Genomic DNA, 26866 nt, shown 5'->3' on the forward strand with positions numbered 1-26866 from the left:
TGTGTCTGTACTGTGTAATGTAGGGTGGCTGGCAGTGTTCATTATCAGTTCACTGCAGATTATTTTCTTAGTCAGTTAATCGTTTAACCTATTGGATTTCATAAAAGCGTGAAAAGTGCCTTTGTTCAGCCAACAGCCCAAATCATACACATTCCTGCTTCATATTTTTGTCCTTAGACTCTCGGCCTGGGTAGTTTTGAATGATTCACGGTTCAATATAATCCTTTTTTTTATCCTGGGCCTTGGTGCAGTCCCTCAGTTCATCGACTGCCTGAAACAAGCCGTTTTATCTCCCTTGTCATTGCCTTTGAAGCAACTTTATTTCGATTGGCTGCCCCTTGTAAACAGAAGATTTGAACAGCGGGTGGGTTTCTGAGCTGTGTACTTGTGATGACCGTATTGGCGGTATCTGCTTTCACAGACACAGCAGCAGTTGAAAAAACTCTCTGATAGTGACTTTTAATAATGATGGTTATAGTTATATTAAACTATTTCTATTTACCTCCATCTCCTCTTCAGTTTCCTTCCATTCTTAATATTTCTTCTTCCTCTTTTTATGTTTGTTTCGATAGATGAGCAACAAGCGCTCCAACAGTTTCCGGAGGGCCATTCTGCAGGGCAGCAGGCAGCTAAAAGGCTGCAGTCTCAGAGACGAGGTAGGCTTAGGACTGTCCCAACGGTTGGTCCGCCACGTTGCCTATGAGACGCTACCCCGTGAGGTCGACCGCAAGTGGTACTTTGACAGCTATACCTACTGTCCCCCTCCCTGGTTCATCCTGGCTATCACCATTGCAGAGGTAAGTTGATGGAACATAAAATGTGATGAATCTTTTAGTAATAGTACATTTTAATATGAATTGACCATGATCCTTTTCAACGGTTCCCTCTTGTGCACCTCTAGTCTGATGTCCGTGTGCCTGTTATGCAGTTGTGGTCAGACATTTATATACACTCATCATGGACATGATCGTCGTAGTAATTTTGAGCTATTGATTTCTCTGAGCTGTTCTTTTTCCAGGTGGAATGACTGTACGACTGTACGACTGTACAATGTAATCTTTAATTGACTGCACAAGTTTCTCTAATCCACACAGGGTTAAAATTATAAATAAAGGTGCAAATAAATACATACACAGCCACTAATATTTCGTTAATTGTCCTTCAGCAAGATGTCCCTGAACTAGCCATCAACAAGCTCCTGGCATGATTTTGGTTGGGTGTTTGGACACTCTTCTTCATTTAAATCTGTTTGGGTTTTGGGAAGATCATTCCAGAAGTTTAATGTTAGCCTGCTGTATCTATTCCTAAACCATTTTCTTTGTGTGTTTTTGTGTGTTTGCAATCATTGTTCCATTGGGACACCCAGATGTGTCCAGGTTTCATCTTTCTTGCTGAGGGGTTTGCAACCTTCAGTGTCAAAAGAACCCTTTTTGCCCCTTCTACCCAACAAAGGGAGAAAAATCACTGCACACGCAGGGGCGTAGTGGGTGGGAGGATGGACGATGGATGGGAGATGTAACTGGGAGAGGATAAATTAGTTTAAATTATTATTTCTTCACATATTTTTTTTTTTTTTACTGATGTCAGCTGAGAAAAAGAGACTCATCAAAACTGTACAACAGAAGACTGAATAACATGTTGCCTATCTGAGAAGTCTCTTTTTCTGCTGTGATATTGGGATGGTGGGGTCAGAATAGACCCATTTAATAATAGGATAAACATACAGTGGTGTGAAAAAGTGTTTGCCCCCTTCCTGGTTTCCTATTTTTTGTATGTTTTTTACACTTTAATGTTTCAGATTATCGAATTAAAACTTTAGAAAAAAACAACAAAACACAAAATGCAAAACATCCAAAGCTTTGTGAGAAAGGGATGGCTCCGCCCCCCAAAATCCCCTAAAAAACCCAAAACAAAGCAAAAAAACAATAGTATTTGATGTTGATGCCACCACTGTTTTTTCCAGGTTAATTTGATTGAAACAATATTAAATCAGAAGCTTTTGCTCAACTCCTGTCTAATTACTGAAGTAATATATTTGCATTGTTTCTATAATAATCTATGGATGGATTTGTGTATTTGTGTATTTGTTATTCTTATCATAGATACTTAGTACAGCAAGTCACTTATTGTTTGTTCTCTGCTCTCCCAGGTAGCTGTGTTCATGTACTATGGGTTCCAGATGGACCGCTTGGTCCTGCAAGTGTCCAGTCCATCCTTCCTAAAGAGTCCCCTACCTTACCATCCTCAGCTACGAGCCCAGGCCTGGAGGTATCTCAGCTACATTTTCATGCACACTGGGTGAGTTTAAATCTAGCGCTTTTCATAACTTTGCCACCATTCAGATTTTCTGATCTTGGAAACAACTTGGTGACATATTTTAGATGAAATTATCTGCTACAGTGTGTTCATGTCAGCCTTTAGATCAAGGAGGTACGCTTGTAGCATTTTAGGTGGATATGACATATTGATGAACACTAATTTGAAGCGCCGCATAACTGTGATGCCTTGGGGTCGTGTTACCTAAGGCATGTGAGGTGCTGAAGTGAATCAGCACAAGTTACGCAACAGATTCATCAACAGAAATATACAGCAGTGATTTTTCGTTCAAACAGACCGAGCAGGACAAAGAAGTAGGAGATGAGAAACGTAGTCGATGGATGCAGTCATTAATTTTGTCAATTCAGTGTCTGTGAAGTCACAAAACAAATGAACACGGACTAATAATCATGTGGGATACTGAAAGAAACAGGTCCTCTAACAACTGTTTGTAGTTGGATTATTGTAACGTGTGTTATGTGTGCTCATACTTGAGTGTAGAAAACAGTTATCTTTACAGTTACTCTTCACAAAAAAAGAGAAAACACCAAATATCAACTTGACAGATTTAATAAAACAACCTCTACATTTCTTCAGTCTCCTCCTCTCCTCTCCTTCCCTCCTCCACTCCTCTCCTCTCTGACTATATTATTATCTGTTCAGTTCAGGCCAGGTCATCCAGGTTTAATTACTCTTCTGGGTAAATGTAGTTTCAGGCAATAAAGAGAACTAATAAAATGGTAATTTACTTAAGAGAACCTGGTTCAGTGTGAGGGCAGGGCTCGTGCATGGTGAGAAGATAAACTGGAAAGGATGGAGCGATGTTTAACACACCCCAATCACAGAGGAACTCACTGAAATGATTACGGTTCTCAAGGAAAGTGGCTGAGTGAAAAAGGGACTGTTGGGATCTATTCAGTCTGACTGAGGAAGCTATGTATAAACACACAAAGTGACATGAATTCAGCACAGTGCCCTTAAAAAAGTTTGAAAGATGATCACAATATTCAGCTTCATGCGGTCACGTAATGTATGCAGGAACCCTGTTATGCGTTGTCAGAAGAGAAAGAGCTCAAAGAATCCTGATTAAAAGTTAATATAAATTCTAGATGGCTGCTGGGTGACAAGATTCGCTTTTAGGAGGACTATAACGGAGAAAACATGGAGCAGTTGCTTTTCATAGCAGAGGCCTATGAATGTGGGAGTTTTTGCACGAACCGTTTATTGATTAATCACACGGAAAAAACAAACATATTTTAAAAGCATTACTATGATTGCACAATTTAATCCTTAAATGTTCCATCATCTGTAGCTGGCTGCTCTCTCCTAAACAGATATATTGCATATTTGCAATCAAGCTGCTGATTTGTGCTGTTTGCTTTCAGCAGCGGTAGCCCAGGTTGCACTTGATGACAGTCCACATAATTTAATTGCTAATACCTGAACTAGTAGCTACCGCACAGCTGTGTGAAATCCATGATGCTGGTCGTTTTGATGCAGAGAATGATCGTTTATATCACACTGCAGCAGAACTTCTTCAGCTTGTATGGATCGCGTTTTGTCAAAGATATTCTAACGCCTACAGACTGAAAATCAATATTCTTATTTATTCAGAGAATATAAACCTTTGATCACTGATTCACTCTGGATCTTTAAATAATGTTGAAATACATTCAGTTTTTATAGATTTTAGAGACAAAGTAACCCAATTCATGTCACTTCAGATAGACTCATGCATCATCGAGTGTAAAATGCACAAGTCTTGTCTTTCTTTATTTAGCTGTAATTGATTTAACACTGACAGAGAGCACAGACGCAGAAATGGAGTGCCCTTTAACAAAAGTCAAGGCTGGTTTTCTGATTCATTTATCCACTGGTGCAGACGAACTTTGATGTGTATTGCAAGATAATACTCGGCGCTCACATTAAAACTGGCACTGACAAAGCTTTGCAACTGACTGATACCAATATTACCATATTTGAATTTTGCCCACTTTCTCTTCTTGTTTCCCTCTGTCTCTCTCTCGCTCACACACACACACAAACAGAGAGTGAGAGTCACACACACATCTACAAACCATGTAATCCTGTCAACAGCTCAGCAGCACTGATCCCTCCAGTTCCCAACACTAAAACAAAATGTAAATATTGGCCCCAAAACATCCCTCAGCAGAGCAGACTCTCAGACAGACAGAGTCTGCTCTGCTCTCTCTCTCCTCGCTCTCACTTTCCATCACAAGCACAAGAAGGATGTCTGTAGCAAGTGTGAAGCCTTCAGAAAGATTAGTGCTTTTTGAGATTAAACCAGGACTCTAAACGTTTGGGAACAAGTTTCTGCCCCGCTGTGTTTCTTCAGCTCTCAGTATAATGAGGGACGATGTAACCTACAATAATAATCAGAGGAGCCTGAGCACCTGATGATAGTGTAATAATTTAACATTTGTGGAAAACTGGCAAGAGATTGCACTCAGTTCAGCGCTAAAGTTGTTCCATTAACGTGAACTAACAATAAGGTTTTCTGTTGTTTGGTGAAGCAGCGATAAAGACAGTAAGATTCAACAGTGCTTTTGTTGAGTGCCCTGAAAGGCCATGGCTATCTCGACACAATAGGGCTTCTCATGGGTATCCACGGATCTGCCTGACAGTGCAGCCTGTTCCTCACAGCCTCATTAGTGGTATAGAAATATATAGCTGCTGTTATCTGGAGGGGAGTTGTTCTCTGAACAGGCTTCTCCCAGCTAATCAATATCCCCATTGTCTTTCTGATCGCTGAGCGATCCTTTGTAGTTGAGGTGGCTGCGTTGTTTCAAGCTAACTAGATTACTGGGCTTGCCTGAGTTGAAGGAATAGCATGTGTGTGTGTCAGACAGAGAGAGGTTATTTGTTTTAGGAATGTTTTTGTTTATTTTTGTTTGAGTCTGTCTGTAAACGCAGCGTTTACTGGAACCCTCTGTCAACCTGTCAAACAGGGAAAAAAACGGGACTCCTACAAGAGTCATCGCCATGTCTTTCTCTTCGTTTCTGTCAGCGCTCTCACACATTCGCTGAAAAAGAGACGTCAGGATAATTTAGAAACAGAAAAACACACCAAGTGATTGAAGAGAGCGAGAGAGAGTTATCAAAGCCGAGACGCAGAGAGAGGCTGAGAGGCCAGATTATGCTAGCTGCTCTCCTTTTGGATTCTGCTGTGACACCCAAACGTGCCTGAGCTGCTGACTGAGGGTTGGCTGGAAGGACTCTCTAGCTGTGATGGGCACAGGGTGTGTGTGTTTGTGTGTGTGGGTGTGCGTATTTGTGTGCAAAGCTATCATTTGCTTACAGTCATCACATTGAACCACAAGCTGTGAGCAGATTAGGGTCCATTTATGGCAGCCGCACACCTCTTTTATCTTTTGTTGTTTTTGAAATATTTAAATGCTGGGTGCATGTCTCTGCGACTCTGTGATAGAGCTGCTTAATCATGGCAGACACTGTAATCATTCTGGTCACTACTAAGGTCACGGAGATTTAGTGGCTTCTGAAACATTGTGCATTTGTTTAAATTTTTTTCTATATTTGTAGTTCCTCATTGGTTGCCTTGAATAAAAAGTATTTCCAAGCAGATGAATTGGCTTTACCCTTTCTAGTTGACCAAAGACTCTTTTTCTCTTCTTTCAAAGCTTCATAGCTGGGAGACTGAGTCTGGGCTCTGAGGTAACAGTCAGAGCCAAGCAAAATTGGGCATTCATGACCAACGCGATTATAATAATAGAAAAACAGAACAGCAATCCGCAACACAACACCTCTTAAATAAGTTGGGACTGGGCCATGTTTACCACCCTTTAGCATCCCCTCCTGTTTAACCAACAGACCAACTGCTGAAACTTTAGGGGAGGTATGCTGTCCCGTTCTGGTCTGATATAGGCAACAGGACAGAAATACAATACAGATTTTTGCCCATGTCCCTTGCACACAGAGATTTCTCCAGATTCTCTGTATTATTTGATGAAGTTATTTAATATAGATGATGAACTATTCAGTACCAACAATTTTAAGTTGAGGAACATTATTTTGAAATTGCTCCAGACCCAGTTTTTTGCAGATGGGTGAATCTCTGCTCATTGTAAGAAACTCTGCCTATCTAATATCCTTTTTTTTTATACTCAGTTATTTTACTAACTGTTGCCATAATTAACATAATTAGTTGAAAAATGCTCCTTCAGCTGTTTCTTTTTGGTGCTACTCACTTTTCCAGCCTTTTTATTCTCCCTGTCCCAACTTTTTCTGAGATGTTCTGCTGCCATCAAATTCAAGAGCTGTTATTTTTCATGAAATAGTCAAATGTTTCATTTTAAACATTTAAGCTTGTTTCCTGTGGTCTGTTGTGAATAAAATATGGATTTATGTTATAGGAAATCATTGGATTCTTTTTTATTTACATTTTACGTAGCGCCTCAAATTACCTGTAAAAAAAACCTAAATTTGGTACTTGTTTTTTTCTGGTTATAAGCTATTATAAGCATTTTGTTTCCTGGTGAGCTATGGTAGTGATAAGTTTATTAAATGAGAGTCAGGTTGGCATTGAGTAGATTTTATCTTCATTTATATACAGACATTGACATGGTTTTTGTTTCTTTCTTTGATTTTAATTAGGATATAGCTTACATAAACATGCGCACACTGTCAGATGTGGAAAAGTTTCTTGTCTTCTGTGTATTCCTTGTGTCTAATAGGTCTCCTCGTGTGTGACTTTTTGGACTTGTTTTCGGGCTGTTTATCCTTTCACCTCCCTTTGCCTCGCTGACAGCTTACCAATGTACGACCTCAGCCTTTTGATTAAAGTTTTGGAATAATGAGGCCAAAGTGGACAGTTACAAAGGAAACGCTACTAAAAAAACATAAAAATAATGAGAGATTTTTTGTTCCCTGAGGCCACTCTCTTTTTCGTCAAAAATCCGAGTGTTTGTCTTCCATGTATATTGTACTGTATATCTCAAAAGACTCATATCTCACATTATGCTGTTTAGCCTCTTTTGCTTTTGTGTCATAAAACATAAGAATTAAGTATGGCTCAAGTAAATATTACACTATATGAGAAAAATGGAGAAAGGGGCTCTTTTGTGATAAAATTATAAGACATGAGTCATATAAGACTTTGATATAAAACATAAACATTTACTCTTGGGGACATATTTTTATTTCCTTCCTATATGGCTTTTTCCTTTCTTTGTGACATCCAAGTTGCCCTTTTTCTTTATTTCTGATAACACCTTTGCAAGCTCTGTATCGTTCATGAAATCATGTTTTCTTCTTCTTTGAGGAGGTAGCTCCCATTTACTTTTACACAGTGTGAAAAACATTTCCCATCCCAGTAAACATGAACCCAGAATTTGATTCTTATCAGAGTTTCTGTTTCACTATTTCTTCGTGCCAGAGTTCAGTACGTTTCCTGCCAATCATCCGCAGGAGGAAAAAGAAATGTTTTGCCATCACAGAATTTTTTATCGCTTTCATGTCTTCACTTTTAAAGTATACAGAAGAGAAGCAGGAGAAAAAAGTTGCCTTTTAAAGACTTATATGTCTCATACAAGGAATTTGTCATGAAAGTGGTCATTTTTGCACTTTTAATGCGACATAAAACTAATTAAATATGATCAAACAGCATGTCGCTTGAGAGAAATGCAAAACCTGACACTTTCATGTCTGTTTTCATATTTGTCAAGATTAGGCAGATGATACATGTTTAAGATTTGGAACTGAGTGCAATGCTATGTTGTGTCACACATTCATAAGTGAATGATGAGGCCACATGGGTTTTCTGGCTGGGAAATTGTTGATTTTCAAGTTTCTTTCATTGCAAATTTGAGTAAAAATCATTCTAAATGTATCATATGCGATGATATATCATGCTTATGTAGATACACTAAAGGTGGATTTGTGTGTTTATGACATTATGCAGTGTTTAAAAGCTGCAGTGGAAAAAACTGCTTTGAACCACCAATAAACAGTATAGTAAGAAATTTAGCTGTTAATTATGAGACACTTAATAGATGCGTGCACACACATTAACAAAGCATGTAATCCTGTCAACAGCTCAGCAGCCCAGATTCTTAAATCATAAACTGACTGCAAATATTGGCTTCAGAAATAAACCTTAATGGAGAACTATGCAAACTGACCAACCCCCATTTCTTCCCCATCTTTCTTTCTTTTTGTGTAGATGGAGGAGGAATATTAATTTTTATGGAAATGTTTTTAAGCCTAAAAGACACAAAAACAAATCCAGGAGCTGTGTTAATCAGCAGAAAATGTATCTGTGTGTGTGTGTGTGTGTGTGTGTCTGTCTGTGTGTTTTAATTCAAAATAACATTTGACAACATCTATGACAACATAAATTCAAAAATTTAAATTCTAGATACTCTTCAAAAATCCTTGAAAGAGTAGTTGTCAAACAGCTAACAGATCATCTGCAGAGGAATGGCTTATTTGAAGAGTTTCATACAGAAACAGCTTTAGTGAAAGTTACAAATCATCTTCTTATGGCGTCTGACAGTGGACTCATCTCTGTGCTTGTCCTGATAGACCTCAGCGCAGCCTTCGATACTGTTGACCATAATATTCTATTAGAACGATTAGAGCATGCTGTGTGTATTACAGGTACTGCGCTGCAGTGGTTTGTATCATATCCATCTAATAGAGTCCAATTTGTTCATGTAAATGGAGAGTCTTTTTCACACACTAAGGCACAGGTGTCGAACTCCAGGCCTCGAGGGCCGGTGCCTGTAGGTTTTAGATGCATCCTTGATCCAGCACAGCTGATTTAAACGGCTAAATTACCTCCTGAAGGTAATGTCTTGAAGTTCTCCAGAGGCCTGGTGATGAACTAATCATTTGGTTCAGGTGTGTTGAAACAGGGTTAGATCTAAAACCTGCAGGACACCGGCCCTCGAGGCCTGGAGTTCGACAGCCCAGCACTAAGGTTAATTATGGAGTTCCACAGGGTTCAGTGCTAGGACCAATTCTGTTTACATTCTTCCCTTAGGCAGTATCATCAGAAGGCATAGCATACATTTTCACTGCTATGCAGATGACATCCAACTTAATCTATCCATGAAGCCAGATAACACACACCAATTAGTTAAACTGCAGGAATGTCTCATAAAGACCTGGATGACTTCAAATTTTCTGCTTCTAAATTCAGATAAAACTGAGGTTATAGTACTTGGCCTTAAAAATCTTAGAAATATGGTATCTAACCAGATTCTTACTCTGGATGGCATTACCTTGGCCTCCAGTAACACTGTGAGGAACCTTGGAGTCATTATTGACCAGGATATGTCCTTCAATGCACACATAAGTTTTCAGATTCCTCTTCTGTGGAACCAGCTTCCAGTTTAGATTCAAGAAACTTGTCAAAATGACAAGGGGCTGTTTCTAGGGAAGAATGTTTCTGGAATGACACATTACCTTTTTTCCAAAATAAATTACACTCCACTATAACTGCGGAGTCTGAGCTCCATTTGTTGTATCCTGCTCTGAATGTGTAGGCTGTGTAGAGGATGAATGTTGAGGCCTCACAGTGTGACCTCAATACCTCATGTGCCACTCACGTTTCTGTAATGACCTTTTTATATTGCTACTGTATTAAGTGCAGGGATATATATTTTTCATGTTACAGGATTGAACACCTGAGCCTGAACATGGCCATGCAGCTGCTGGTGGGCGTCCCTCTAGAAATGGTCCACGGTGCCCTGAGAATTGGATTGGTCTATGTGTGTGGTGTGTTAGCAGGTAGGTGTGTGGCTTCACTGTCTCTCTGCTTCCCAGGGACGAAAACACAAACAGACATGGCGGGGTTTTCCCTTTCAGCTCCGTCGTTGTTCCATCTGCTTGTTTTATGCATTTAATCACCTATCAGATTTCGTCGTATGTTGGTGGATACTGGTCAGGGAGAGAATTGTGCATATGTGTGTGGTATTTTCAGGACAGATGGTCTTCTGTTTCTGTCCTCCTACCAGACATGGTGGGATGCGGGGGGTTCTCAGAGCCCCTATTTAAGCCCCCGCGTCCTCCATATTCATTCAGTAAAGGGCAGAGCAAAGAGAGTCATCTCAAATAAAGCTCAATCAGAGAAACACACACAGTAATAATGAAATCGGGGGGGATGAAGAAAGAGAAACGTGATGAATTCTTAAATGCTAATAACACAGAGTCTGAAGAGGAGAGCCAGGATATGAGAAATGCAGAAATGGATGTGAAGCAGAGCTGGGCAAGAATTAGGAGAGGAACTACAAATGAGAAAGCAAAAGTGGACACAGCTTTGAACAAAATGTCACTGCTCCCTTCCTACTCCCCTATCAACCTCAAGCACTGGTGCAATTTGAGTGTTCAGGCCCGTTCAGCTGAGACAAAGCATGTGTGTGTGAGCTCATGTTTTTCTTCACTGAATCTGTAATCTCCAGCACAGTGATCCACCCCACTGCTGTTTTCATGCCCCTCCCACCACACACACATTTTTTTGGTACCCTGGGGTGTCATTTTTAGCAAAACAACTGGAGTGGAAATATTGGGCTACTTTTTGAGACAAGACTTACAAACATGATGCCTCGTGGCGGGAAATGAGGGTTTTCACTGATAGACTGAAAAAAAAAAGATTGTGTGATATGAATCGCAGCCGTTGAGGTTTTGTTTAATATTCATGAACATTTCTCTCTACACGTCTGCGAGTCCCCATTGTGTGTAAGAGAGTGTGTGCCTGTGCGTGCACGCGCAAGGGTCACTGACAAACACCCCTGGGGATACCAGCTGCGGCGGCCTGTAGCATTAACCTCACAGTGAAATGAGGAAGGAGCACATAAATCACTCACACTTACGTATGCACACAGACCAACACACACACACACACACACAAATGTCTGCTGTTAATTAGATATCGACCACCAAGAGGAAGAGGGGAGTTGCAGTGTGGTTGTGCCGGCTGCCATGTTTGCGTTTCTTGTGTCTGACTGAGCTCAGTAGGTAAAATTTGGCAGCAGAAAGACTCAAACCAAAATCTGCCATATTTAACAAGAACCGGATGTTTGTGTATGTATCACATATACAGCACATGTATTGTGTAGACTGTAGATTTATTAATATCTTTAATAAAAACTTTCTAATAGTAAACAGTAAACTCAGTTTTCACTGAGGTTTAATGGTTAGTTTTTGCCCCTTTTAGCCTAAATTATATTAATCTTTTACAGTAAATTGACTTATTGTGTATAAAATTTGTGGCATGAATGCCAGAAGTGTTTCCTTACTATCTTTTCTCACTTACTTACTTCTATTTGCACTGTTGTGGATCCTACTCAGAGATGCCTGTAGTTTTTTAACATGAATGAACCTGTTTGTTGAGTATTTGTATATGATTTCAAACATAAGTGTAAAGGATCTTTAAAAGAATTACTGTGAGCTTTTTATTCTTTACACTAGATGCTTTTATCAGCGTAAGAAATCAAATATAAGGCCGGCTTTAGATTGTTTTTTGTCTTTCAAACAGTCAAGGTCATTGTAAGGGCACAATTTGAACTTGTGCACAGGGACACATAAACATCTATGAGGTCACCAAGCGCTGGACCTCAATTTTTATGTATTTATTTATTTTTAAAATGGTACAATAAAAATTGACATGAATCAGCGTTTGAGACTTAAGGTGGATTTTACTCAGAAGAGACTCTAGTGAGTTATGGCCTGCAATACAGCGCCTCATGCATAACTCATTAGGAATAATAATTGACTGGTTTAGATATGAGGAGTTAATCAAAGGTACAATAGCCACAGCCACTGAGTAAGTAACTTTTTCTCTCATGATATTTTCATTTGAAGTGAAGGAATAATTGACTATTTTATTTTGCTTTATTTCATTGTTTATAAACACCTAACACTCGTAATACCGTTGGTATTTTCACAACACTCCTAAATAGATATTTACATCAGAACCGGCAAATGGGGAGAAGTGCAACACTATTTTGCACACTATTTATTAAAATAAATGATAATTTATTCTAATTTTTATTCTTCTTTTGCATTGTTTAATGTTTCATTGCTACAATGACAATAAAGTTTCTGAGTCTGTTTCAATTCAATTAATATACACAAAAGTGTTTTCAGTTTTTCTATTTTTGGTTTTGTTTGTATCACAACTCTACAACCAATTCTCTTCAGAAGAACAGAGTATACAATTTTAACAACCTTGTAAATCAATATTTGGTAAGACCACCTTTATTTATTTAGTGCTTGCTCATAGTGGGTTGTTGGATTGTTGGGGTTTTCTTTGTTTTCTTGGTTATATTGTGTTACAATATAAAGTATCTTGAGGCAACTGTTGTTGTAATTTGCACTGAACTGAATTGAACTGAATTGAATTCTTCCATGTAGTCTGGCCTCTCTTAGACAAGCTTTCTTGCAAGTTTCTTTAAGTACTCTGGAGGAACAGTTCTCCAGATTTTTTGAAGAACACGTGATAGCTCTATATCTTTGTTTCTTCTCTGTTCTGTCATGCTTCCATAAATGTTGAGGTCTGGGTTCTGGGGAGGCAAATATAATGTACATTAACAAAAAACTTTGCATTTCCTACATGTTTTGTTTGATTTGAGGCCATTTAAACATTTTAGCGTAATCCTTACATATTAGGGGACAAGCAACTACTCTGTTGCTGCATAATGACACTATTAGGTTACTATGTGAGGAAATATTGCATCAAACAGAAAAGGGCTCAGCTGGCACATACAGAGGTTAAGGCATAGTTCAGAGGTCAAGTAATGACTCAGAAAAGGGTCTCTGACCCTCTAGGGCTCACACACACTCTGACACTTTAATGGAAACATTCATAGCTCCCCTTATGGAAAACAGACAAGAAGTGGCTTTTCAGAGCAAAGGATATAAGACAGGTGCAGCAGTGGACAACGATAACTAAGGCTCAGACCAGACAAAACAGACATACAGACAATAGAGCAGCTACACAAAGTCAAAGACTTGACTATGGGTACATGGGGGTCACTTACAAAGGGCACACACATAAAACACTACTGTAAAGGCTCAGTATATTCAGTTGGCTCAACATGCAGCCAAGCTGTTGATTTTTCTCATTATGAGCACTGATGTGCGTTATTATTTCTCCTCATGTGCCTGGCTGTTTCGCTGCAGTTTGGAAGAAGAGCCAAGAAAAATGAGCTGCCACTTTCAACTGTAAAACCTACAGGCCTCCTGGGGCCTCCTGAATGACTATGAGAGACCGTGTCCTTGTCTGTGTGTGTGTTTGTGTGTGTGAGATTATGTGCACACAGAAGCACACTGCTAAAATAATGTTATTAAACCAAGGTAATTACAGAGATGGAGGTCACCCTGCAGAGATACACTTCCAAAACACAGGAACTAGAAGGTGGAGTTGCTCTTTGTGTGTGTGTGTGTGTGTGTGTGTGTGTGTGTGTGTGTGTGTGTGTGTGTGTGTGTGTGTGTGTGTGTGTGTGTGTGTGTGTGTGTGTGTGTGTGCGCGTGCGCGTGTGAGAGAGAAAGAGAGATCTGTTAGGGTAGGAATCTGAATATCTTGTTTTTTAATTGTTCTTTTTTGTTTGTTCTTTTTTATTTTGCTTGTTTTTGGGTGACAGTGTTTAAGAGTAAAGGATTAGATATGTTTGAGTGGCAGATTATGGTAGTTCATTTTTCAATAAAATCCCATTCTTGTCATATAAATGAGTCTAGCTGCTAAATAGTGGGCCATCGTCACTGTGTTTTTCATTTCATGATGTACCAAGTCTGGTAAATGTGATGGACTGCAGACAGGCCAGTAGCCTGACTCTTCTAATACAATGCCATGCTGTTGTAATAGATGTCATATGTGGTTTAGTATTACATTGCTAAAATATGCAAGGTCTTCTCTGAAAAAGATGAATTTCCGATGTGCAAGCTGCCAGTTTCATAGGCACTAATGTACTCCTATACAATCAGAGATATAGGCTTCTGAACAGAGCGGTGATAACAAGCTGGTCCATCTCCTCTTTAGTCTGAACGATGGCATCCATGTTTTCTAAAAAGAATGTCACATTTTTGTTGGTTTCTACTTTGCTTCAATGCATTTTTAATGACCTTTAGCCCAAACAGGACGGTGACTTTTCTGGATCATGTTACATATGGCTTCTGTTTTGCATGCGAGAGCTTGAACCTGCATTTGTGGATAGTATAACATTTGTGGAAATTACTGGAAGTAATTCTTGAGTCCATGCAGTGATTTCAGTGACAGAATATTGCATGTTTTTCATGCATTGCCCCAAGCTTTTGCCATCAAATACCAATGTTTGGCCTTGTCCATTGTGGACATATTATGTACTGTAGATGATGAGAGATTCAAAATCTTCAAGATTTCATGTTGAGGGGCATCAATCTAAAGTTGTTCAACAAACTGGTGAACATCTGCTTTTCTAAGATGCTCCTTTTATTTTTATTTTTTTATTCACATTTTACAACATTTTTGGAATAGAGCATGTATGAATTATAAAGTATGGTGTAATAAATTCTGTACATAAAGGAGAGATAGCTTTAGGCAGAAAAAGAAGTAAAACTGAGCATTGATTAAACCGTGTTTTAACATTAATTTAAACATTATGGGATTGGCCAAAGGTGCAGAATTATAGAAAATATCCAGTTCAAGAGTTTCCATTCCATTTTAAAAATGTAATTTGAATTTATTGGTACCAGTACCAGACATTAAAAAAATCTAATCTTCATCTATAGAAAGTTAATAAAGCATCAGTAGCAAAATCAAGATGGTGAAAAGAAATGGTGGAGAATAACCCTATTAGATTTTCTATGTGTTTGAGTATATGATGCACATTTTATTGTGTATTGCTTAAAGGAGAAATATGTAATATGCATCCATATTCATACTTTGAGAACAAGAGTGGAAGAACATAGAGTGAATGTGAGAATATTTATCTGCATTTCCTTGTGCCCTCTTTCGTAGTGTGGGCAGTTGTGTGTTATGTACTTTGCATCAATACAGTAAACATTCAGTGCCAAAAAGTGAAGGAAAGGAAAAGAGAAACAAAGTGTAAATGAAGAAAGAAAATGAGTGAGAGGAAAGGGACGATAACAGATACTGTAAGTGTTTGCACATTTGAATAGCCCAGCTAAACATGTCTGCCTCTTTGTCTCTTTTGTTTCCTTTTATTCCGTCTCTTGTAAAGTGAGTGCAGTGAGAACAAATGTGTCTCACCCTCTGAATGTCCGCATGTTTAAACTTTGCTATGCGTGATTGGATCTTTTGTGTATGCAATGAATTGCCACCAGTTGCACAAAAGACAGCAGCTCCTTGCTGCTTGAATTGCTTTTGTCTTACATTAAATTATAGCGTGTGCTGTTACGGTATGAGTAAGCCTCAGTTCACGGAGGTCTGTATATAATACACCCACATTAAATAGCTAATAGCAAAGCTGCCTTTATGCCATTCACAATAGATATTCAGTGCACGAATGGTCACAGCTTGTGTGAAAGCAGTTTAAATTAGACATATTGTCACAGAGTATTTCCTCCTGAATAAATTAAAACTCAAGACTGAAATATGTGACACAAAAATAAAGAAAGTCTTGTACCATGTAATATTCTGTCATATTATAGAAAGTTTGCAGCATACGTACAGTTTGGTCCATTTGCTAAAAGAGATGCTAAAAAGTGTAGAATGCACTCCACACAAACACTGTTTATGCTCCAAGATGTCACGTTTATCCAGGGTTCTTTGTGCAACAACCCACAGTCTGGTCAGCGCTGGTCTCAGCTTTTCCAACAACCAGTTCTCTCGTCTTCCGCCTCACTAAAAAGAGGAAAAAAGACCATCATCAGTCCAAACGCCACCAGCTGCGTTCTCACCTGCCTCCCCAGCACCGCCCCGTTGAGCTCACTGCACCACTCCTCTCTTGCAGCTGAGCCACACCTCCGCCACAAGAAGCAACAGCATGCACACACCTATGATTCAAAGTGGCAACTTTAAAAGGGAGGATTTATAGATATGAAAAAATTAGTTTTAAAAAAAGCCTCTCGTACAGTTTTCTCAAGAGAAAGGAACAGAGGCTACAGAGACCAAAACATTTAAACTGTAGACATGTTTCTTTTTGCTTTGAACTTGGGATTTTTGCAGAGGAGTCTGTGGGGGTCTGACTGAGTTGCTTTTGAAGCCGTCCTCACGTGGCCTTTTGGGCAATTGCAGTTTTTTGTGCTTTCACACTGACCCCAGAGGTTGCTGGTGATACAGTCAGTGGTTTGGTTAAGTTTGTCTTTCCTCTAAAGTGGCAAAAAAAGAAAAAATTATTTTTGGAGATTAAAGTAGTTTTTGTGACAGCCTGCTTAAACGCTGATATTTAAAGTATGTTTTGGGGTTTTTTTCAACTGAAAATATATAATTGATAGATTTTTTAAATAAAGTTAAACTGAATTAATTCTAAGGAAAGTCAGGGAGTTGAAGCTCTTGAATGTTTTCTTAGGTGTGGTTGAATGAAATCCTATATATTTCGCTATTTTGGATACTCGTCTAATTTCAGCTTTTAAATACCCCCTTGGCTTTGATCATTACTTCAAATTTCAGTGGTAGCTTTAAAAATGAAAGAAAAACCCCAGCGTTTTTTTTTTTTTTAAACAAAGGTTTTTAACAAAGATTGACTGAAATGATAATTCTTCAATGAATTATCCTTTTGATCCAAGGGTATCAGACAGTAAAATGATGGCGTCATTTATTTATAAATTTACCAAAAGCCGTTTCACTGACATGTGGCCTTTATCATCACTGCAGGGTCTCTGGCCGTATCTGTCACAGATATGACGGCTCCGGTGGTTGGCTCGTCTGGGGGAGTCTACGCCCTGGTCTCTGCACATTTAGCCAATGTAGTAATGGTAAGTTTTCCATTTACATGCACATGCTATGTGTGTGCACATGTGTATCAGTGATTACCACATCACTCAGTGTTCCTGTCTCTACACATCATTGTCATATCATCAAAGTAGCCTACAGTGGCGCCTCGACAGGTGCCGCTTTATCTACAGATGCCATACATTCCTCACCGTCAGTTTTCTCCCATTCTTTCAAAGATCAGAAAAGCATGTGAGCGTGTGCACATGTTTACGTGACAGAGTGTGAATAAAATGCATCCCATCTCAATGCACTCTGCTGTCCTTTGACTTCTATGCCTACTCTGTTTGGTCTAACCAATTCAGCAGGTCGTTAGACGCATGTAGCAAATATCAGTCAAGGTGAACCTCTATGTGCAGTGGGGTTCTCATTATGTATCCTACCACATCCTTCACAGCATTCTTGAGGTCAGTATGGAGGAGTTTGTGTTCCTCCTCTCCATTGAAATCTTATTATCTAACACAGCAAGAACAGATTGGGGGTCAGAGTGTCTCTGGAGCCTTTAAAATTGACGTGAATTCAGACAAAGGGCACAATCTAAGGTCGTTTCAGGTGGTCGTGCATGTCTGTGTGTGGGTGTGTGAGTGTGTATGTGAGGAGGACTTTCTCTTCTAGCAGAGTTTGTTCTGTCTTTATCCTCAGAAATGTGTTTCATTATGATTTCTCCACTCTCTCTCTCTTTCTCTTCTTTGCAGAATTGGTCAGGAATGAAGTGTCAGTTTAAGTTATTTCGGATGGCCATGGCTCTGGTTTGCAGTAAGTCTGAATAAATATGCCACACTCCCACTCTTAACACTTCTTGTTCAACAGAAAAGTTTTACTGTGTTACTACTTCAGCACCAGAAATTAATTATGTCAAAACAAATGTTCCTGTTTTTGAAAAAAAAAAGTGTTTATTTTCTCCAAATGCTACAATAATAAGCTTTCTGGCTTTGGAGCTTCAGCGCATGAAGGATTTCTCGCTGCTAAGACACTATGATTGTTGTGATGCAGTGCAATGGGGTGATGTGAGCAAACTGCATTGCAAGGCTAGATGGGATTCCAGGCAACCCAGATCTGACAAGTTCAAAGTGATTTACTCCAAAAACAGAAAACAACAACAAAAAAAGCAGTGAATCAAAAACTGTAGTCGTGCCAGATTCACTGATAAATTTCCTCTGTTGCTCGTAACCTTTGACACACCCCACCCAAATAGCTGGGTGAGTTGCTTCCAGTGAGTCTTAAATCAAATAAAAATCCTCCCTCTCTCTGTTACTATCCTGCCACATAAACGCAGTAGCAAAATATGTCTGTGAAACCTCAAGAGGGAAATTTGCACTAATATTGACTTTGAGTGTGTAACATGCTCATCCACTTGATTTGCATAATCCTGGCTATTGAAGCTGAAGCCTCATAATAACTTTGCATAAAACTTCAGAATGTAATTTTGCAGCAGCACAAGGACTGTCGAATTTTTCACCCCCAGTTCCACTAGAAGGTTGTTAGGAGCAGATCGAGTCAAATACACAGGAGAAAGGATGAGAGCAATTGAAACTTGTATAACAAAGGTTCACTGTTGCTTTATGTCTTATTTTAAGAAATCTGGACATCTTTTTTTTTTATCATAGCTCATCTACCTCAAAGTCAGGACTGTTTATTTTTAATAAAGTGCTGCTGTTTTCACCTACATGCTCACATCTCGCTGCCATTATGTCTTCCTTTCTCCTTTCTGTTCACAGTGAGTGTAGAGTTTGGTCGAGCAGTGTGGCTCCGGTTCTACCCTCCGGCCTTTCCTCCGTGCCCAAATCCCAGCTTTGTAGCTCACCTGGGAGGAGTGGTGGTCGGCCTGACGCTTGGTGTGGTTGTTCTGCAGAACTATGAGCAGCGGCTCCAGGAGCAGTCCCTGTTTTGGATATTTTTCTGTGTCTACACCTTGTTTGTGCTCTGCGCTGTTTTCTGGAACATTTTTGCCTACAGCCTGCTTGATGTGCGACTGCCACCACCACCATGAGTTGCTTATTAGAGGCACAGAAGACACTGTATCCCTTTTATTCCTCCCTTGGTAGACGCCTGACCGCCCGGCTGGATGAGTCACCCGGGCCTTCACTAACCGAGCCTCATCTTGAGGTGGTCAGAGTTGTCTGACAACCACTTCGCTCATACATCCAGTGCTCCGATGCAATGATACTTGGCATGCAGCAGCCCTCTGTGTTACACCTAACTTTTTTGGACACATGTGCTACGTTTTCTGGTTAAGCCTTACATTGGCTCACACTCACCATACAAGCTAATCTCCACTCGTTCTTTGTCTCCATGTCTGCTGGATGTTGGTGTCAAGAGTATCAGCCAGTGGGACTTAAGGCAGAAGCAGACCTGTCTGCATGGCCTGACCTTCTCTGCCTCTTTTCCCTCGATCCAATGGTGCCTATTCATGGAGACATCAGCCTGGTGAAAGTATTTCTGCACAATTGCCTGTAGTGTAGGGTGACAGCAGTAAAATCCTACATTGTTAACCATTTTCTGAAGAGAGAAGTCTCTGAAACTCCTCTAAATGAAGGAGAGTATATCAGAACTTAGTCTAAGCTGGTGTTTTGTCATCATTACAAGCACCCCATGAGCATGAGAGGATATAACAGGCAACAGGATAGTCAATCTTCTCCAAGTTTCACAGGAAACGGAGGAGTGTGTAGGCACAGTTTACCTTCAGAGGTTATTATGAATTTACCTTTTGAAGGAGACTGTGGGTTTAGGGTTCAGTCAATTTGTGTTCGGCACAATTTCAACCTCAAACTTGTGTCTTTCTTGTGTTTGGAAGGAGTGCAACAAATGTATCATTGTGTGTGCGGAAACGAAAAGAAGCAGAAGTGCCATTCAGTCTTTTCGCTTTCAAAAAATAATATGCCAAAACATTGTTAATAGAGCACAGCCCGTAACAAGTGTTGCTTTTTTTGACGTGAAATAGGTCTAAATTTGTCAGTTGAATGCTATATTTTCTCTAACAAATGTTTTACTGACACCAAGAAGAGTCAAATTATTTTCATTTTAAGTAGTTTTTGCAAAGGTAAAAATAAAAATCTGCAAAGAGTAAAAAGTTTATTTATTGAAATGTAATGAAAACACACAGCAGTAAAGACATCCGGGCCATTCTGAATAAATCTTTTATTTTTTTCTTTTTCCTCATTACCAAATGTAGACAAACACACATGCCTGACCTCGAATACATCTGGGCTGGGGTTGTTTCCCTCTCAGTTCAGGAACAACTGGGCAAAGAAATCAATGGTCTCTCATTAGTTCCTGACACAACTTAATTTGTTAATTGATTGAACCGAGACAGAAAGCGACCCCAGCCCCAAGCTGTAAGTCTTAAACTGTACTGTATTCTAACCTCATGTTACACTGGTAACTGCTTGGCACAAACATAATGTAATTAAATACAGATTAATATTTTAACATGTATTTGCTGTTGATTTTTAAAAAAAGATTGTGATATTGGTATGTTGTGTAAATCGTCTGGTCGGTCTGCATTGTGATATGTTAGCTATATACTATATGTGTCCTATTTAAAAATTGATTATTAATGGCCTGGGATTGTATATAATAAGGGCTATGGTACAAAACTGAATGAGGGGTAAATCACTGCTATTTTAACATTGTGCATATTTTCTAGATTTGATATGTAAATACTGGAGTGCATTAAACAGTTTTATACAGAAACAAAGTCTGATGTATTGGATTTTTGCAATCTCTGTGATAGACTGACAACCTGCCCAGGGTGGACCCCGCCTCTCGCTCTGTAACATCTGAGACAGGACCCAGTCCACCTCTGACCCTGAACTAGAAAAGTGGTTAAGAAGACGTATGGATTGATTTTGCCCTCTTCTATACCAGTTTTTTAATGATGCTGTTTGTCCATCTGTCACACAATTTTACAATAATATATTTTAGCAATGTAGAATCTGAATGTGCCCAACAATAAGTGTACTGTTCACCTTTGTTGTGAGTGTCTGGACACATGCATGCCTTTGTTATTGTTTTTCCATTTGCTCGGGTTGGCTCAAACTCTCTGTTACTACTGCAGCCTGACAGCAGGCGATAGCACTTTCTCAAATATTTTAAGCCAAGAAATATCTTGACCAAATAAAGTTGTTTCATACTTGGATATACACACACACACCAGACTGATCAATCAAAATCATTTAAAATATTTTAATCAAATGTTGAAACACAAAATGCCAAAACATTTGGCAGCTGGATTAAAGGAGGAGGACATGAAGTACAGACCAGCAGGTCTTCTTTCAGCTGCTGCTTCTTTTGGCTGCTCCCGTTAGAGCAGGGGTCCCCAATCTCAGTCCACAAGGGCCGGTGTCCTGCAGGTTTTAGATCGCACCCTGGGTCAACACACCTGAATCAAATGATTAGTTCATTAGCAGGCCTCTGGAGAACTTCAAGACACGTTGAGCCATTTAAATCAGCTGTGCTAGATCAAGGACACATCTAAAACCTAACTCATCATCTGCCTCCATCTCACCCTGTCCTAAACGTTTTCCTCTGTCATACCAACCTTCTGCATCTCCTCCATCACTCCATCGATGAATCTCATCTGTGGTCTTTGTATCCGCATGTGTCAAAGATTTTATGCCGGATGCTCTTCCTGACGTACTTCTGCCCTTTTAATCTGGGTGTAGCACTGACACTAGGAGTAGACTGGCTTGTGGCCGCTCCTGTGGATGGCTTGAATGAATTTGGACAAAACATAAAAAAGCAAACTAAAAAGTAAGTAAGTAAAATGTTATTTCTATAGAGCCTTTTTAGACAAACATCACAAACCACTGCACTAAGAAAACCGCACTACTGATCTGAGGTGGCATGTGGGTTTAGCATCCTCTGATGTGAACTGGCTGAACTTCTGTGGACTGCTAATAAAAACTCAGCTAAACTAATGGATTACACAATCAGATTACTAATATTGAACTTTATTAATACTAGATAAATTTACAAATATTGTGAACTTTATTTAAATAGAAAACCATTATACTTGTATACTTACACCAGGGAAAGGAAGCACAGATAAAAGGGTTAGTTATTGCACTCATTAACTTCTATCCTTTATTTCACTTCAGCGACATCAGTTAAAATTATTTTGTTTATTTGGCATAACCAAGATTTCCAATTGAATCTTGCTGGGAGGCTGCCAACAAGGAAACGCACCAGAAAACCCCCCACTAATCAATAAAACACCATAACCTCAATCTTTGCGTGTGTGTGTGTGTAATCATTTATCTGTACAATGTGTACAAATTACCCATGAGCAAATGTTGTTTTGTGAAGTAATGAAGAGGAGCTTCACTGCACACATTATGAAATAAAAATTACAACAAAGAGGCCCTGAAGTGTTGAACAGCTGTTCAGTAGGAATGGGAAAACATTTGGCTTTCAAAAATTCAGCAAGTGGTTTTCAAAGTTCCCAAACATTTAAAGTCTGTTAAAAGAAGCAGTGATGTAACAAATTAAGGAACGTCACTGCCCTGTGACGTTTTTGTTTCCGAAACATTTTACTGGCATCAAATTCAAACTGAGCAATTAATGAAATTATATAAATGTATGTTTCAATATTATTATTTATGTTATATTCAAACAAATACAAGCTTTTAAATGACATCACTGTAGTTCTTACAGTTGTAGCCAGACATTTACATACATGCACACCCATCATGGGCATGAATATATTGTAATTTTGGGCTTTTAATGATTCCTTTGAACTACTCTTTCTTCACAGTTGAGTTTTTTGTGGAGCATGGAAGGCCTGGGTGCACAAATTTGAAATTATTTTGGATTTTCAATCAACACATGGTCAAAGGTATACATACATCCCCACTAACATTTGGTTAAATGTCCACCTAATCTCCACCTGGCTGGATATCTGACCACCCTGTTGGCAGAACTGGTAGAGTTCATTTAAACTGGATGGTTTCCTGACACAGTCCTGGCTTTAAAGCACAGATCACAAATTTTCAATAGGGTTGTGGTCAAAGATTAATGCTGGACTGCTCTATCCATTACAAAACCAGTTTTGATGTGAGTTTGGTACAAATGTATCTATCTATCTATAATTTATTCCACCCTGGGAAAAGAACAGTTCAAATAAATTATTAAAAATTATTAAAAATTACCATGGCATTCATTCCTATGATGATTGTATTTGAACAACTTTTTTGGGAAACATTATTGTCGGTTGATTCAGTACTAAGGAAGGAAGGACAGAAGATATTGTCCAATATCAAAGAAAAAAGTGCCCAAACTAAGCAGCTTTAAAACAGGATTACCTGTAAAATGTAAACTTAAAAGTTGGAGGGAGCGATTATAGGGCCATACAGAGAGTAGAGAGCTTGGGTAAGAGCCTTTGTGGAAAAAAAGCAGATGTCAGAGTGATCAATGAAATGTGTGAGAATACAAGAATCCGCTATAATTCATTCAGAGAAGGGACCCCTTAAGCTGTCACTGAACATCTTCTCTGTCTAGCCAGTACAACCATGGAGTAGCAGTTTTGAAGGCCTACAATGAAAAATTCATTATGCAGCCAAGGAAAGCCGCCTCAGTTGTGTTTCCCCTTCATAAATCTTCCCTTTCAGAGGTAATCATTCACCTTGATGAAGAAAACGAGAGGCCGCAGGAAAGGAAAATCTGTCTGGAAACATTTGTTGCATCTCAACATTTATGCAGCCTGCTGAGAGAAACACTTGTTACTCATTTATCCTTGTTTAAACATGAAGGTGCACACAGAGACAAGTACAAAGTACACTTAAAGGACCAAAAGTAATGAGAGGTGATAAAAAATATCACTATTACATTGCAGTGGGTCAGTCTGGACTTGATTTTAAATACTGGGTATTGTAATACATTAAAATTGTCAATGTTGTTACACCTTATTTTCCTGTGTTTGGGTTGATTACCTAACGGTTACTAAACCTCTCAAATATATGTATATTTGGCTCTAAATTGTAATGGACCATAAGCATCATTGACACTGTATGTTGGTACAGATAGAGTACATCGAACATTTTCTAATGAGAGAGTTTTCTAATGAAATGTATATATAAACCATTACTAACAGCTGTTCTGGAAAGCCTTTCCACCCAGTTTCCACAGTCTGAAACCCCCCATGTGCTGTTCTTGAAGTACTATCGCCACCTAGTGGACAAAACAAGTTGTGCTCCGTTCTGTTTCATCTATCAGTGTTACTTGAGCTTCCAGCTTCACTGGTCAAAACTCTACATCTGTCAATTTCTTGTAAATGTGATCTATCAGGATGCCTTGGAGGGAATTTATTACATCTGGGACAAAAATCCGCTGCGCCCATAATATGTGTTCAGATTTAATGGTCACTGTGACCTCGCAAAATATATTTTTAGTTGTAACTAAGTTGGAAATTCAGACAAATATCAAATACATGACATGACATTACATTTTGAATCCGAAGGGCTGAAGACACTGTTGGCGACTGGACTGAAAGTGGAAAAATCAGTGAATGATGGAAAATTTCTCTAACATTAAATCCTCTGTCTTTTGCGCATGTAAGTAAACTCTTGTGATAATTAACTTTTATAAATTATTTATAAGAGAAGTGATGAATGTTTAACTGGCTAAAAGTTCATATTCATTCATAGTTCACAGATTTTTCTCAGGTCTCATCAAAATGTAAATAGTTTTATTGTATTTAACTGTGAACATGTATTTTTACTTTGTTTTTGAACTTTTTAGGCTAAGGAAATCGCATACCCGCATGCACATACCCCAGCAAAATGCGGCACATCTTGCTACAAACCCTTTTGGACTTAAAAAGACAAAAAACAACAGCAAAAAAAAATCCAAGAAGCTGACAGGAGAAAAAAATGCTGCTGTGTGGGGAGGTATTTGCTGGAAAGGAGCTCAAGAAAGTGTCAACACTTTTAATGGGCAGACAGGACTTGGACAGCTTTGTAAAAGCAGTCAAAAACAGTGTGACACTATGTGCGAGGAGACAGACAGAAAACTGAAAGAAAAGGAGAAGTAAGCCTGGACCTTAAAAGAAAATCTGAGCATCCAGCAGAGTGAGAGTGAGAAGGTCAAAAAACACCAAGCGACAGAGTGCAAACAAGGCAATGAGGTGAAGCTGTCACTAAACTAGGGCTGCCACGATTAGTCGACTAGTCACGATTACGTCGACTATCAAAATCGTCGACGACTGATTTAATAGTCGACGCATCGTTTGAAGCTTTGTAAGATCACAAAAGACGCGGGAATAAGTAGTAGGATTTAAGAGTGTAATAACGGACTGAAACAGAAGATGGCAGCACTGCATGTACAAGGATGCCAGCTTCCGTTACACTCGAAGAAGAAGAAGCAGCAGTGTCCCAGAATTCATAGCGCGGCCCTGCTCAGTTTTCAACAATGGCGGCAGCTAGTTAGTTTAATATTACTCTTATTAATCTTTCTGGGTCACAAAATAAACGTTTAACATATTTTCAGGCGAGAATGTAGCTGTGTAAACCTCAAATATTTGCTCAGTTTATCAAGACACTGCATATTTTCAAAAGCGCTCCGACGTTTTCGGAGACGTCTGTTACCCACTAGCTCGATAGCTAGCCGGGGCAAGGCTCACTAGAGCCCGTGAGAACACCGGACTCCCGGCAAATCGTTTTCAAACCCACCACTGTCTTTCGCTACTCAGGTTAAACATATATAAGTCAGTTAGATAACTTAAAAATGTTATTGTTTGGCCTTTTTTTGAGTATTTTATTTGTTCCTGAGTAAATCGGTTTGGCTGAGATTAAAGTTATAGTTTATACACGACTGAATAAACGTCAAGCAGACAACTGATTATCAGAAGTGTGAGATGTTCGAGAATATACTCCGGTGTCCCGTTATATTTTAGATAGCAAGGAGTTTATTAAACTTTACCGAAACAATCTGTAAATCTCATTAAATTTAATAAACTATCATCTTGTCTTTATTTTTAGTTAGCACATACCCTAAACACTTAAAACTGTAAGCTAATGTTATATAAGAGCAGATGCTGCTGGTGCAATAAGCTGTACGTTTTACGTCCAATGGATGCATGATCCGATTAGTCGACTAATCGCAAAAATAATCGGTGACTAGTCGACTATCAAAATAATCGTTTGTGGCAGCCCTACACTAAACACAACAGCAAAGCTGGCGGGGGGGGGGGGGGGTGACCATTGAGTTTAAAACTCTGTAGGAACACTGTGGAAAAACTTCATCCAAGACAGCTGAAATTTCAAACTTGAAATGATGGCACTGGTAGGAAAACATTTGGCCAAGCTGAAAACAATTAAGCCGAAACACCACCAGAGCAAAACAGAATGCCAGAAAAATTTCAAAGCTCTGGAGGACTGTCTCAGATGTGAGCTGGCAGCAAGGGAGACCTGCTTCAAAAGAAAGAAAGAAAGCGAAAAAGCTTCAGAAACAGAGAAGAGACAATAAAGAGAAGCGGCTTTCCATGGTGAGGAGTTTGTCAACATGGTGAGAAAGCTGGAGGAGGAGATCAGGCTCACGAGCCATGCAAAACGCTGAGCTAATGCCATTTTACCTAATCGTTTGAGTTACATGATAATATGATGGATTGTAGGATTTTTTTCTTTTCAAAATGAAAATAAAATG

The 26866-nt window shown here is 39.1% G+C and overlaps 1 protein-coding gene across 1 annotated transcript in view; it reads left to right on the forward strand.

The window, feature by feature from the left end:
- rhbdl3 (rhomboid, veinlet-like 3 (Drosophila)) overlaps positions 1-21267 on the forward strand; it is a 69675-nt gene extending 48408 nt beyond the window's left edge. Inside the window, exons 5-10 of the mRNA XM_031740343.2 lie at positions 573-797; positions 2150-2298; positions 9974-10086; positions 17111-17211; positions 17923-17983; positions 18946-21267. Of these exons, the coding sequence (XP_031596203.1) occupies positions 573-797; positions 2150-2298; positions 9974-10086; positions 17111-17211; positions 17923-17983; positions 18946-19217 (921 nt within the window). The 3' untranslated portion in view covers positions 19218-21267. The remainder of the gene's footprint in view (positions 1-572; positions 798-2149; positions 2299-9973; positions 10087-17110; positions 17212-17922; positions 17984-18945) is intronic.
- Positions 21268-26866: the final 5599 nt, after the last annotated feature.

Source organism: Oreochromis aureus, linkage group 6 (genome assembly GCF_013358895.1).
Source record: "Oreochromis aureus strain Israel breed Guangdong linkage group 6, ZZ_aureus, whole genome shotgun sequence".
In the NCBI taxonomy this organism is placed as follows: domain Eukaryota; kingdom Metazoa; phylum Chordata; class Actinopteri; order Cichliformes; family Cichlidae; genus Oreochromis; species Oreochromis aureus.